This window comes from Emydura macquarii, unplaced genomic scaffold (genome assembly GCF_026122565.2).
Source record: "Emydura macquarii macquarii isolate MOO-44397 ecotype Brisbane River unplaced genomic scaffold, CSIRO-AGI_Emac_v2 contig_320, whole genome shotgun sequence".
Taxonomy (NCBI): domain Eukaryota; kingdom Metazoa; phylum Chordata; order Testudines; family Chelidae; genus Emydura; species Emydura macquarii.
In genome coordinates this window covers 11,215,589-11,230,421 of record NW_027130457.1, presented here as the reverse complement: position 1 = coordinate 11,230,421, position 14,833 = coordinate 11,215,589, and the positions used below count along the sequence as shown (strand labels likewise).

General features: G+C 51.3%; 1 protein-coding gene across 1 annotated transcript; it reads right to left on the bottom strand.

Annotated features, from left to right (window-relative positions):
• Window positions 1-1,451: 1,451 nt before the first annotated feature.
• On the bottom strand, window positions 1,452-12,657 carry LOC137167266 (serine/threonine-protein kinase SBK2-like). The gene is made up of 4 exons (XM_067569364.1): window positions 12,550-12,657; window positions 3,509-3,683; window positions 2,882-3,084; window positions 1,452-2,358 (listed from the first exon to the last, which is right to left on the bottom strand). Exons 1-4 carry the CDS (start codon window positions 12,655-12,657, stop codon window positions 1,789-1,791), a joined length of 1,056 nt encoding a protein of 351 aa, XP_067425465.1. The 3' UTR covers window positions 1,452-1,788.
• Between the last annotated feature and the right edge of the window lie 2,176 nt (window positions 12,658-14,833).

Sequence of the window (14,833 nt, the reverse complement as noted above, 5' to 3'; positions counted from 1 at the left end):
GTAAAATCTCATGATTTTGAAGCCAGTCTCTCTGTATTTTGGGGCCTGATTCCCGGTGTGGGGCTGGTGACGTAGCAATGGACTCTCTCCACACTGACTGTGGGACGGGAAAGGCCTGATGTTGCTTGTAGACATATTGTAGGGTTTGTACTTCAAGGTTTGACCCCTGCTCTGGTTAGTGAACCCGATCCCTGCCAACGTATCTCAGTGATGCCTAGGCCAACAGCATGCCCCAAACTGCCAAGTGCCCAGCATCTCATGTGGCGCTCTGCCCCCACCTTGTCATGCCTGTTTCTTTCTCACCCACATGCTGTGAGCAGGCACCCCCACTGCACTGACTGTCCCAGCCAGTTTCTGCCTCTTCTTGTGTTTCTAAAGGGCTTCAATGTTCATGAAAGCCTTAATGGTCACTGTTCCAACATCACACAGGTAATGCTGGCTGGGGGGCTTTGCAAAGCCAGCCCTGGAGACTCCCTCTGTAACAACCACCCTAACAACTCTTTATCAAACACACAGCAAAGTAAAAGAAACAGTGATAAGGTCTAGGAGGGAAAGCACTCAGTGTGGCTTCCATTGGAACAACCCCCTGAACCCTTTCCCATTGGTTAGAAAGGCTTTACCAGGGGAAGCACCTGCCAGGCAGCCTGATGGCTGATATTAACCGTCCGTTTGGGAAGAGGCCCAAGTGAGCGGAGATGGGCTGGAGCGGCTGTCGTTATTGTTGCTGGTGTCTGACCGTGGTCCATTTCAGACAAAACGAAACAAACTGACCCAGGAGGGGTAAGAGAACGCAGTGTGTGTGCCTGGCATGTACTCTCGCTGGTAGGTCACTGCTGGAAATCCCAGACCCAGCACATGCTCCAGAAACAGCCACAGCCAGACCTGATAGACCTGTGCCAGTGTGCGGCTATTTAAGGCCTTGCTTTAGCTGTCCCTCCGCTCACAAGTTCCCAGAAGTACTGCAAGGGGTCTTGGAAGGAGACAGACAGAGAGAGAGAGAGAGAGAGAGAGAGCAGCCTTCCAACACCAAGCCTCCAGCTATGCCCTTCCAGGCAGACCTGGCACCTATCCTTTAGCTACCTCCGTCCAGCCCCTTGGCACCCTAGCACCTATCCCCCAGCTATCCAGTGGCACCCTGCAGTGAACCCTGGGCGGAGCCCCCAAGCAGGAAGAGAGTCCAGAGGATGCCCATGAAACCTGTTCTCTCACACTGTCCAGGACCCTGCTTGGGGATTTTATTACAAGCAAAAAAGAGCCACAGATGGGCATGTATTGATGAATAAATCTCTATTTCTATAATCATGCAAGGGCTGCGGTGCACAGAAACTGATCCAGGGGATGTGCTCCCCACAGCAATGAGAACTGCCTTTATCAGGAAGTGGGTGGGGTAGTTGGTGCAGGGGAGCGGGGGCTGAGGGGAAGTGGTACCCATTGCTAAATCAGAGCCTGGAGGGAATCAACATCTGGGAGGAGGGGAGTGACACCCATTGGGGAATCAGGAGCTAGGATGGATTTGGCACCCCGTGGGAATCAGCACCCCGGGGAGAATCCGCACCCATTGAGAAATTGGGGCCCAGGGAGACATCAGTGCCCAGTGGGAACTGGCACCTATGGGGGATTTGGCAGCCAGAGGAGAATTGGTGCCTGGCAGGAACTGGTGCTCAGTGCTTTGGAACAGATGGCTGTTGTTTTGACAGCCCCTTTCAATTTAATTCTGTCTTGCTGGAGGCACATTGTAAGGCCTTGGATCCTGATCATCCTATAGACAGACCCCACAATGAAGCGTCTCTAGGGTCCCACAGCCTTCTTCTCACCATGGCAGTTCTCCACTCTCCAAGGGCAGTCGACATAGCGCAGGGCCCCGCTGACAGGGCTGCGCTGGGCAGGATCCAGGGCCAGCAGGCTCCGCAGCATGCGAGTGGCCTCAGCCGTCAGGCGCCTCCAATGGCGTGGCAGGTCCTCATCCAGGCCTGACTCTTGCCACAGCATAAAGTCCTCAAAGAAAGGGTCAGCTGGCAGGCTTTGCTCCCAGGGGAAGTAGCCTGTCAGCAGGCAGAAAAGCAGCACACCAAAGGCCCAGGCGTCCAAGCTGGCATCAATGGGCAGGCCCTGGGCACCGGTGGTGTTGCTCAGCTCCGGAGCAGTGTAGGGGATCACCCCAGCCACCAGCTTGAGCAGGGTGCCCTTGGGCCGGGTGAGCCCGAAATCGGTCAGTTTGATGCGCCGGCACTCAGGGTCGAAGAGCAGCACGTTCTCGGGCTTGACGTCACGGTACACCAGTCCCCGGCTGTGGATGAACTCCAGGGCACTCGCCAGCTGCGTGGTGCACTGCTTTGCAGCTGGCTCAGGGATCCCATCCTGGGCAGGGACAGAGAGAGGAGATGTGGCGACCACAGCACCATGGCAGCCCCAGCCGGACGTGCACCAGTCAGCTTTGCGTTTAGGGGAGATGCTGGCACTTCGAGTGTTGGAGATGGGGTTCTCAGGATACAGACAGCCCCTGCAAACTGGGGCTAGATAGGAGATTGTGCCCCTACAGGGACAATGCTCCATGTCCCATTCCTTGCCCCCCTCAGCTAGCTATCCCCATAAGCTGGGGCTGGATCAGAGCTGGTGCCTCCTAGAAGGGAAAGGCTCCATATTCTTTCCCTACCCCTCTGCTCCCAACCTGGGATTGGATTAGAGCTGATGCTCCTTAGTGGAGAAAGCCCCTGTGTCCCATTCCTGACCCTGACCTCCCCTAAAATGGCTAGCTAGTCCCCTGCAGATCAGCCAGATTGGATCTAGTGCCCCTACAGGGGAAGGCCCCATGTCTTATTCCCTCTCCTGGAGCTGGATTGGTGCTGAGTCCCAGTTCCTTTTCCCGCATGGCAGCACTTACATGTGGTTTGATGATGGAGATGAGGTCTCTGTGCAGCGCTGGTTCAAAGAGGAAGCCGTAATGCTGGCTGGACTCAATGGCAATGCCAAACATGCCGATGATAGCAGGGTGGGTGGCGAGGGAGAGCGCCACGCAGTACTCATACAGGAAGGTGTGCAGCTTGGTGTGAGCTTTGGGCAGCAGCTTGAGAGCCATGGGGGTGCCTGGGGATGCAGGAGAGTGGTTAGGCTTCACCTGAAAAGAAGCTCACACCATGGCGAGACAGGCAGGGCAGTGGGCAGCCGTGTGGCATGGAACTGTGGAACTCACTGCCATAGGGGAACTCTAGCCAGATCCTGAGGGTAGGTGTGCACTGTAGGAGCTGATTATGAAGATGGCCATTCCCTGCCATTCTGAGATTGGGCCAGCCAGCTGCAGGCTGGGTGGGTAGGGTCTTCTCTGGGGCAGCAGCGGGTGGGAGATACCAGACTACATAGACCCATTTGGTCTGATCCAGGGCAGTGAGAGGGAGGGATTCCAGGCTAGATGGACCATTGGCCTAACCTGGCGCAGTGAGAGAGAGGAGCTATGGGGCAGGGGAAGCAGAGGGGGGTGGTGTGCAAGGGCTAGGTGAGGGCAGCTGCTTACCTCTCTGCCTGTGGATCACCAGCACCACATGGCCGTACTTGCCCCTGCCCAACTCCTGGATGACCTGGTAGTGCTCAGCCACCTCGGTGTGCACCAGGCTCTGGGCCGTGATCTCCAGCATCTCATCCAGCACGGCCAGTGCTGCTGCACCAGGGCCCTGGGCCATCACTGAGCCCTGCAGAGACACCCACCACAGGGTGAGCCAGGGGCAGCTCCCGCTAGATGGAGAGACCAGCCTGGCACCTTATATACTGCCCCATCCCTAGGTGCTCTGCTGGAGCCTAGAGGCACTGTGGGAGTGGTGCCTAGCCCAGCACCCAAGCGGTGGTGCCCTGTCCTGTCCTGCTCAGCAGCCTCCTGCATTGTCAGGCACAAAGTGACAGGTGAGGGGAGAACTGGCTCTGTGCCCTGATTCCGCCCCCCCTTTGTGTGTACGGGGCGAGGGGCTGGTTAGTGCAGGGTGGAATGGGCACTGCCCAGAGGGCACACGGCTGAGACTCCCCTGTTCATCTCATACAGGCCAAGGAGATGCTGCCTCCAGGGGGAGGAGGGGTTGCTGCCAGGAACAGCCCTCCCAAGCCTCCCCACCCCAACGCGGTGGGTGGGGGACAGGACCAGCACTTTGTGAGGTCGGTGCCATCACTGCTGCACATGGCAAGAGGCCCAAATGCACCAGCTTCATTTCCCATCCCAGGTGCTGGGTCCCTCTGGCTCAGGATAAGGCTTGGAGCTGGGTTATAGCCCTTCCAGAAGCCCCTCCATGGACTTCTGGGGAGACCAGCCCCACCTACGGGGGCAGTGGACAGATTATCCAGTGGCCGGGTTGCTCACTGTGTTCCGTGTGCAGAAGCCACCAGACCCCAGCCAGAAGAGCAGTGTGTTGATGTGGCTAGGCCTTGTATGCCGTGTATAGTTGTAAATACAGTTATTTGGGGGGAAAATAAACCCCAAACCCTGCTCAGGTGGGTCCTTAGCACACCAGCCCTACACTGTGTCTCTCGTGCACTGAGGCCCAGCATGTAAAGGGGCAAGGCCTGATTCCTCAGCATACCAGAGAGATCCATAAGCCCTTGACACAGTGCTGCCTCTAGCTGTAAGGACTGGCCTGTCCTGACATGGCTCCTGAGGCGTCCGCACTTGGGCCAAGTGCCTGCTCACTTGCTGCTCAGGACACACTGGGTGGATGGAATTGGTCTGGATTTACAGTGGTAGGAATCAGGGCAGAGCCCAGCCCCTCGAGTCCATTTAAACCAACACTCAACTGATTATTTCTGACTTGAGTGACCTGCAGTTTGGATGTCATGGTACAGTGATTAGATGCCCCTCCCCCATCTATTTATCTGTCTATCGAATGAGATCAGAGGGTTAACTGATGCAAATCACTCTCGGGCCAGGTTTCCCAGAGAGCTGAACACACCGGCTCTAGGCACACTGGGAGTGGAGCTCTGAGATTCTACCCCCTTCCTCCCACCTCCCTCCCTTGCCCCAAGTCCTCTCTCAGGAGCTGGTGCAGTGACATGGGGACTGGGTCTGCCCTGTGCTGTTTGTGGCGATTGTCTCTCTGCTTTTCTGTCAGGCTCCTAGCTCTGCTCCCACTCCAGCCTGGGAAAGTCTCCTCGGTCCATGGGGAATTCAGCCTGAATGGGATTTCAGTGCTTCTAAGCTGCTCACCATCCATGTCCCATGGTGCCCTGGAGGCAGGATCCAGCTCCCCACAGCACAGCGCAGTGCAGCCTCTGATCTCTATAATGACCCCCAGTGGGGAAAGATCTTAAGTCAGCAGCAGAGACCTGCCTCAATAGCTCAAGCTAACAGGATCCCAGCCTTAAGCAGCAGCACTAGTCACCTGGCTGGTACATACTGGGCTGGTGGATCAGAGGTAGCTGCCCCAAGTATATAAGCCAGACACAAGAGCTCAGAGCCATCCAGGCCTGCTGGGACCTTTGCCCTGAAAAACTGACTCTACTGGGTGGGGTGTATCATGCTGCTGCACAGGCAGGTACAGCATTGGGAGCATGAGTGGGCTTGCTTCATCCTTCCCCCACCCTCTGCTGTTGCTAAATTAGAGCTGTGGAATCCAGTGATTTAGCCGTGAAATTGCTAGAACGGGGGGAAGCGCTAAGGGCCAGATTTGCACAAGAGCTCAGGGCCAGGTGTCATAGCGCTCAGCGCCTCTAGTCGGGGCTGGATTCTCAGTGAGTACAGCTAGGAGCGCCTCTGGGAACCTGGCCTCCGTCAGGGGTGAAAAAAATCCCTCCTACCTCCCATATAATTTGAGGCAAGCAGCATGAACGCCCAGACCCCACCAGACCCTGTCATATGGGCTAAGGCTCAGCATTGCTTGCTCTCGGGGTCAGTTGCAGCCCTGGCTCAGGTAAGGAATTCCCACTCCCAGATGTGAGCCCATTGGTGAGGATGGGCATAGGGGCTGAATGCAAAGTATAGGAATTAAAATGATTATGATCATCTCAGGAAAATGGATCCACCAGGGAATGTGACAACTGTCACTGGGGAGACCCAAGCCTGTGTGCCCAGGAATGACTTTTCCCAAGGAAGTTCAGGTTACACACACACCTTATGGGGTTGCAGAATTGGGCCCTTACTACCTTGGGAGAGAGCCTGCAGCATTGGGCCCTTACCTTGCCCAGTTCTCCTCCAGAGTTTGCTGGACCTGTCTCTGGAGGTGCCGCTATCATCAGCTCTAAAGGGGCAGCGCTGCTCTTTCTGTGGGTCACAGGGTTAGGGTTTAGGCCGGTGTTGTTTGCCTGGGTGAGGGATGAGTAGACTCAGAGCCGGGGTGCAGCCGCCAGCCATGCAACATGGTTCTGCACTGGGCAGGGAACACTGTTATGCTGTGTGGGACCCGCCACCTCAGCTGGCACAAAATGCAGTTTGCAGAGCACACGGCACAGTGACCAAAGTTGAGGATGAGGACCCCAACACCCTAGCCAACATTTATCTGCCTTCAGCTGGGCTGGAATTGGGGAAATGTTGGGTCCTTTATGAATCCAGCCCTTCTCCTCATTCCCCCTCTGGGTTGTACCCCAGCCTCCCTGGAGACACTGCTGCCAGCTGTCAGCACAGGAGATGCTCTCACCCCTCACGAATACTCTCCAGCTACAGCAGCACTGGCTGCATGGAGCCCTGAGGTGCTGGGACTGAAGGTGAGGGCCTGACCACACAGCAGAACCCAGGCCATTTGCCTGCTGATTGTTACATGCAGGTCTTTTGGCTGGGGAGCAGGGGATTGCCTGGGCAGCATAGCCTAAGCCTGCAGCCATCCCTTGAGATCCAGCTCACCTTACCCACCCCTTACACTGGGGGGAGTAATTCTTCCTCAAACACAGTCCTGGAGCAGTGCTGTCACTCCTTCCCCCTGGTGCACCACCTCCCACACTGCCCCCTCTGCTGCTCCCTGCCCTCTGCACGCCCCTGGGGTGGAACAGTCTGCTTCTCCCCCAACCTGACAGGTCACCTGCCCTTTCCTGCTCCGACATTGCATCGCTCTCTTTTCAACTGATTATCATCGATGCTATGATTGCTATCAATAGATAACACAGCTAACATTTACAGGGAAGGCTGTGTGGCTGGGAGTTCTGGCTCTTGGGTTCTATCCCCAGCTTTGTGAAAGAAGTGGGATCTAATGGGTTCGAATAGGGTGATTGGGAGTCAGACTCCTGGGATCTATCCCCATCTCTCTTCCTTGGGCAGGTCAGGGGTTGAGGTGGTGCATGAGGATGGGAAACGGTCTGGCTGAGCCCTCCTTGGAACTATATTAAATGCAGTAACTGCTGAAGCCCCTTATAGACAGCTGCAATTCAACTCCTTCCTAAACAAAACCTGGGCCCTGTAGAATGAATTATTACTATGGCTACTGATAGTTACTGTAGGAATGTCCCACACTCCATGCACCTACAGAACTCTCCACTTCTGACATGTCTGGAGGGCATTGACTGACGCTGCAGTAGTTGGGAAGGAGAGGAAGGATGTCAAATGCAAGTCAAGGTCACTCCAGGAAAATCCCCCATGCTCAGAAAATGCTTCCCATGGCCTCCTGAGCATCAGAGGCCAGAGACCATGGGGATATAAAGTCTCAGCCAACACCCGCACCCACAGTTATCACCAGAGGAATTTACTCCTGGGTAGATAACATTGTCCTGGTGCTTTTACCAGGGTGATTGGCACATGGGTGTCAAAAAAGGGGCACTCCATGCATTCCAGGAGCCAAAGTTAGACAGAGCCATGTAATGATCTCACTGAGACAGAACTGTGTAACTATACATTCATGGAGCCACAGATTTTAAAGCCAGAAGGGTCCATATATGTAGTCCAACTCCTGTGTATCACAGGCCATAGAATTTCACACATTCACACAGTTAGCTGTGTAGCGAGCTCTATAACATGTCTGGTTAAGGTATATCTTCCAAAGAGACAAGGTGGGTGAGGAAATATCTTTTATTGGACCAATGTCTGTTGGTGAGAGAGACAAGTTTTCAAGGCACACAGAACTCTTCAGGTCTGGAAAGGGACACTATCTAGGTTTACACTTAAAACTCTACAGTGGCACAGCTGCAGTGCTGCAGCTGTGCAACTGTAGCGCTTCACTGTAGATGCTGCCTACGCCAATGGGAAGGGTTCTCCCATCGACGTAGGTAATCTACCTCCCCGAGAGGTGGTAGCTAGGCCAAAGGATGAATTCTTGTCAGCGTAGCACCATCTACAGTGGGGGTTAGGTTGGCTTTTCTGGTGTAGGCTGGGTGTCACAGCTAAATACAAAGTGGAACAAATGGTTTAGCATAAATAGTTAACACATATTCTAAGGTGAAGGGGCCTATTAAACACTCCTGCCATCATTGGATAAAAAAAAGCACGGGGGGGGGAGATAAATCCAGTGTTGTAATGAGCCATAAATCCAGTGTCTTTATTAAGACCATGATTTTTAGTGTCTAACAAAGTTATGAATTTAAGTTCCCAGGCTCATCTTGTGAAGGCATTGTGCAGATTTCCTTTGAGGGTGAGGACTGAGAGGTCAGATATGGAATGATCGTTTTGTGAAAAGTGTTCACCCATAGATGATACGGCGCACTCGTCTTTTATCTTCCAGAAGGCTCACAGTCTAGATCTAAAGACTTCAAGAGATGGAGAATCCACCACTTCCCTTGTGTAGCAGAAAGAGAGAGCCTGAGACATGAGGCTTGGTATAAGGCCTAGGGCCTGAACCAGTCAGGCCCTGCCCGGTTACAAAGCAGATGCCTGCTTGCAGTTCACTATCCGATACATCAGTGGTTTTCAAAGTGGGGGATGCACCCCATTAGGGGGACATGAGATGGATCATGGGGGGGCACCATGGGTGGAGTTTGGGGGGGATATGATGGGTCAGGAGCTAGACTAGCTCTCTCCCCAGCTCTGCTAGCTGCTGCCATCCCTGCCACTGCTACCGCCCCTGCTCCCCACTCCTCTGCCTGCTGCCTTGTTTTTTTCTGAAAGTGGGGAGGCTCCATTTTAAAAGTTTGAAAACCACTGCGATACATGAACTTGGCACGAACAGGGCTGGCATTACAAAAACACAAGCACTCCTAGGCACTAAGTATTCATGTAAACACATTCCAGAAGCGTAGTGCCAGAACACCCCAATACAAGGTTATGGTGTAACCACACTCCCCAAAGATGATACAGGGACACACTGACCCTTCCTAAAGATAAGGTCAGGGTGAGAGGATGATGGATAGGGATGTTTTGCTTGAACCAACAGGTACATGGTAAAGAGTGGTAACACCACGTCAGGGGGGCAATACGTAACTTGTTTGTGTCAGTGCATAAAGGAGAGGTCACGTAGGGAGTGTCTTTGTCCAGCTGAAGGGAGAGCGGAGAGTCCTGCTGCTCACTGAACTGAGTATATTGTAACGGACATACATGTGTCAGTGTACCTGTAGCACGGATAGGACACTAGGATCATGCTTCAGTAACAATAAACCTGGCCAAGCTACTTCGCCACTGAAACCAAGTCCGAGGTCTTCTTGAGCAGTTCAGTTGAAGTCTGCTGTACGCGCTATGTGGCCAGAGCCAGTCCAGCACACAAAGAGAACATGCACTCAGTCCACGACTGACAATGCCTTGGTGGTTAGGTCCAATAGTTAATCACCCTCACTGTTAAAAATGTGTGCCGTATTTCCAGTTTGAATTTGTCTGGCTTCAGCCTTCAGGAGCTGGTTCTTGTGATGCCTTTCTATGCTAGATTAATAGAGTCTTTAGTACCCTGTATTTTCTCTCTGTGAAGGTGTTTGCACACTGTAATCAACTCACTTCTTGGTCTTCCTTTGGATACATTTAACAGATTTGGGCTCTTTAAGTCTTCCACTTTAAGGGCTTGTCTACACTTAAAACAGTACAGAGGCACACCTATGCCACTGTAGCTACCCATCTGTAAATGCTATCAAAACTGATGGGAGGGGTTCTCCATTAGCATCTGTAGTTCGCTTCCCTGAGAGGCAACAGCTAGGTCTAGAGAAGAATCCTTCCATTGACCCAGCACTGTGAGGATTTAGGTCAGTTTTACAATGCTGTTCAGGGGTGTGAATTTTTCACACACCTCTGACCAATGTACATAAAAAGACCTAATTTTCTAGTGTAAACCACACCCAAGGCATTTTCTCCAGCCCTCAAATCATTTTTGTGGCTCTTTTACCCTCTACAATTTTTCAACACACTTTTAAAAACGTTGAAACCAGAACTGGATGCAGTATTCCCATATTGGTCTCCCCAGTGTCATATACAGAGATATAAATCACCTCCCTACTTCTATAGCCTACTGCCTTGTTTATACAAGCAAGGATCTCATTAGCCCTTTCTCCCATTGCATTGGAAGCTTATGCTGAGTTACTTGTCCATTATGACCCACTAAATCACTTTCAGAGTCACAGCTTTCCAAGATACAGTTCCAATTCTGTACGTATGGCCTGCATTCCTTGTTCCTTGGTGTGTAACTTTGTATTTGGCTGTATTAAAATGGAGCTGAGTGAATAATTGATTTTTGGGTTCAGGAGCCAAACTGTAAAAATCCAAAAAAAAATGATCTGTTCAGTTTGAACCAAAGCTTAGGGGGTTTTGGTTTTTCACATCAAAACAAAAACATGAAAAAAATCATTTTCATATGAACTAAACATATCTTTTGACACAAATGATTTTTAAAATTTTTTTCATTTTGTTATGGGTCATTTTTTGATGTTTTTCACCCTTTTTTTTTTTTTGAAATAGCTAAATTTAAAACAAAACACTGTTTCAAAATGAAAAGTTGAAATGAAACATTTTCTTTTCTGGCCAAAACTACTCACCAAATTCAACCCAAATTCACGAATCATTTTGATGCCCCAAAAATGCATATTTTGGTGAATTTACTACTCACCAATATTGTTTTGCCCTGTTCTATATTAAAACACATTTTGTTTGAATTGGCCCAACTTATCAAGTGATCCAGATGGTTCTTTATCTTTAGCAGTGATTTTATATTTACTTCCAGATCATTGATAAAAATATTGAATAGTGTCTAATAGGTCTCAAAAAGTTATTGTAAAGGGGGAGCTTCGAGAGGGTGCATTTATACGGAGGTCATGTAAGGATCAATTCTTTGCCCCACACTTTTTAACATTTCTATCAGTGACCTGCAAGAAAACATAGAAGTATCACTGATAAAGATTGCAGATGACACAAAGACTGGGGGAGTGGTAAATGAAAAGACATGTCAGTGATACAGAGTGATCTGGATCATTTGGTAAGCTGGGTGCAAGCAAACGTGTTACAAATATGTGTTTTAATATGGCCAAATGTAAAGTCATACATCTAGGAACAAAGAATGTTGACCATCCTGGGAAGCAGAGACTCTGAAAAAGATTTGGGGGTCTTGGTTGATAATCAACTAAATATGAGCTCCCAGTGCAACAATGTGCCCTAAAGGGCTAATGCAGTCGTTGGCTATATAAACAAGGGAATTTAGAGCAGAGTTAGAGAGGTTATATTACTTCTGTATTTGACACAGGTCTGACCACTACTGGGCTACTATTTCCAGTTCTGGTGTCCACGATTCAAGAAGGATGTTGATATACCGGAGAGGGCTCAGAGAAGAGCCACGAGAATGATTAAAGGATTAGAAGACATGCCTTATAGTGATAGACTTAAAGAGCTCAATCTATTTAGCTTATCAAAGAGAGGGTTAGCAGTGGCTTGATTATAGTCTGTAAGTACCTACATGGGGAATGAATATTTGATAATGAGTTCTTCAATCTAGAAGACTATAAAAAGATCTAATGGCTGAAAGTTGAAGCTAGACAAATTCAGACTAAAAATAAGGTGTACTTTTTAACTATGAAAGTACTTAACCACTGGAACAATTTAACAAAGGTTCTGGTGGATTCTTCAACACTAGCAATTTAAAAATGAAGATTGAATGATTTTTTCAAAGATATGCTCTAGTTCAAACAGGATCTAATTCAAGGGAAGTTCTGGGGATCAGAGTAGATGATCACAGTGTCTTTTCTGGCCTAATAATCTATCTACTTTTTAAGATCAGTTAGTGAACCAGTTCTTAATCTTACTGGGCAAAACCATGGAATGATTTCACCGGGACAGAACCATGCAACATTCTCACCCGGACAGAGCAGTATAACAATCTCATTGGACAAAACTATGTAATGATCTTACCGGACAAAACCATCTAACAATTTTTCCAGGATAGAACTGTGTAACAATTTCATCAGGACAGAGCTGTTAAATTATCTCATCTGGCAGAACCGCATAATGATCTCGCCGGATAAAACCCCGTAACGATCTCACCAGCAGAACCATGTAACAATCTCACCATTGATCAGATGGCACTGGCTGCCAGATGTCTGGAACTGCTGGGCTCAATGCTGGGCAGTGCACTATCCCTGCTTTCTGGCGCAGGTTTGGTGGTATTTAGTCATGCACCTTTTGTGTGCCTAACCTTTGTCTTTGACAGTGACTGGACTGCATGAGCCCCGCTCCCCTGCCTGCCCCAAGCCTCTCACCTTCTCCAGCCGCACAGTATTGGCTCCTGTAGGCTGTCCCGCTTTCCCTGCTGCTGCTGCTGGGCTCAGTTCAGTCTGTGCTGCGCAGCTGGAGGGGCTGTCAGGCATTACAGGACTAAGCGTGACGCTCCGCCTCTTCCCCATATTTTTGACCCTAGGGGACTTGCTGCCTTTGCTCTGAAGGTGACAGCAGAAGGGTGGTGTCTGGTGTGTTATCTATCTGATAGGGCACATGGAAAGAAGGGTGCCACAGCGTCCTCTGCCCTCATACAGCTTGGAATGGGGCTGCTGGTGTATGAACCTCAGGGATGCTTGGGGTGGGAGGGCACCTGGGGTTTGGGGCTCGATCAGTGGAATTGGGGTCTGTGCCTTTAAGGGTTGAGTTTCCCTGGCAAGGCACTGCAAAGCTCTTGTTGTGCACAGCCAGTTGCAAGTTGGAATCTGACACAGAACAAAGCAGAGCTCTTGCAGGCACCGTTGTAGCGCTGTAGGTTAGACTCTTATTACAGAGACAGATGGGTTCTTCCATTGCTGTAGGAAATCCACCTCCCCGAAAGGTGGTAGCTAGGTCAATGGAAGAATTCTTTCCGTCAACATAGCGGGGCTCAGGCTAGCTTAACTGCATCACACAGGGCATGACATTTTTCCTGAGGGATGAAGATAAGCTGACCTACCTTTGTGATTAGACCCAGGCCTTCCATATCCCTCCTCAAACCCCCTCCCTGCCCTGCCCTCTGCCCTGGGTGGTGCTGTGGAGACAATGATTTTGTACATGGTCACTGTGGTGGGACACTGCCAGGGAAGGGGCCTCCTGGAGCCACACATAACATAAGAACATAAGAACAGCCGTACTGGGTCAGACCAACGGTCCGTCTAGCCCAGTGTCCTGTCTTCCGACAGTGGCCAGTGCCAGGTGCCTCAGAGGGAATGAACAGAAGAGGTACTCATCAAGTGATCCATCCCATTGCCCATTCCCAGCTTCTGGAAGAGCACAGCACCATTCTCCAGAATATTACCATGGCTGCTAGGCAGCAAAGGACCCTTCAGCCCCAGTTATCTGCCTTGGGGAGCCCCAGGGCTGAATGTGGCAGGGGCCCAAGAAGGTCACCACAGTGTCATACTGACAATTGCCTCTGCTGGTGCTACAGAAGAAGATGGAAATCCCCAATGGCGGCTGCCCTGACCTACCCAGGAGGGTGCCCCATAGCTGCAGCCAGCTGGCCCTTTTGCAGAGGTTGTCTCCCTAGCCAGGGCTCAGCTCTTTTCTCCTCATGGACTTGTGGGAAGAGAGGGAATCTGCTCCCAGTGATGACCTCTGTGTGACTCAGATCCCAGCACTTGACTATGGGGCAGAGGTTAGTGTTTTGGAGCAGACGGTCAGCGCACCTTGTGTGCTGTTTAGCTAGTGCCTGTGAGGTCTGTGTATGTGCAGTTGCGTGTCTGGCATAGGGTAAGTGCTGTGGCTCTGGCATGACATATAAGTGCTCTGCTCCCTGTTCTACATGACCAGAGCAGCACAGGTGACCTGCCCATGCTTAGCTCTCACTGCCACTGCTCTGGGATCCCTTTGGAGGCAGCACTCTCGGGGGGACTGACAGGGGGCAGTGCTGAAAGGCAGAGTCTGTCCCTGGCCGTGGGGAGCCAGGAGGCCTCTGCAAGCACAAATGCCCTGCGCTCTGGAGCTGCTCTGCTCCAGCACAGGGAATGAGCCCTTCTGTGTGTTGCTCAGAGGGAGGGATGTTTCACCAAGGGCCTGTCACTTGGTGCCCTGCCTGATGAAAGGGCTGTGAGAAGAGACCAGCCTGGCCTGTTACAGACCCACAGTCCCTTGGAGAGCCAGCCCCATCCCCCATCCCTCACAGCTGGGTCAGGAGAGCAGATGGCAAGAGAACGACCTATCAAGATTAGAGTTTTGCCCCACCACTGAACAAAAGAAGGGCTCTGGGTGTTGTGGTTGGGTGGCTGGTGCAACAAATATCCCATGCCAGCTGGGGTTGATGGGGGCAGCTCCCCCTCCACACTCCATGCCTGAAGGCTGCCTGGCCCCACCCATGTGATGGGGAAAAGCCTTCAATGTGGGATCTGGGAAGCCCCTGTGCTGGTGGGACTTGAGCAAACACAGCAGCGGGGTGGGACCCTGGGGCTGTCTGGGTGCGTGTCAGAGAGATGCATGCTGGTGTAGCTGGGAGGGAGGCACTGCATAATCCCATTGTATACAGGCCCTGCCAGTGCCCTAACAAACCAGTCATTTTGCACACATGGGGAAACTGAGGCACGGAGAGGG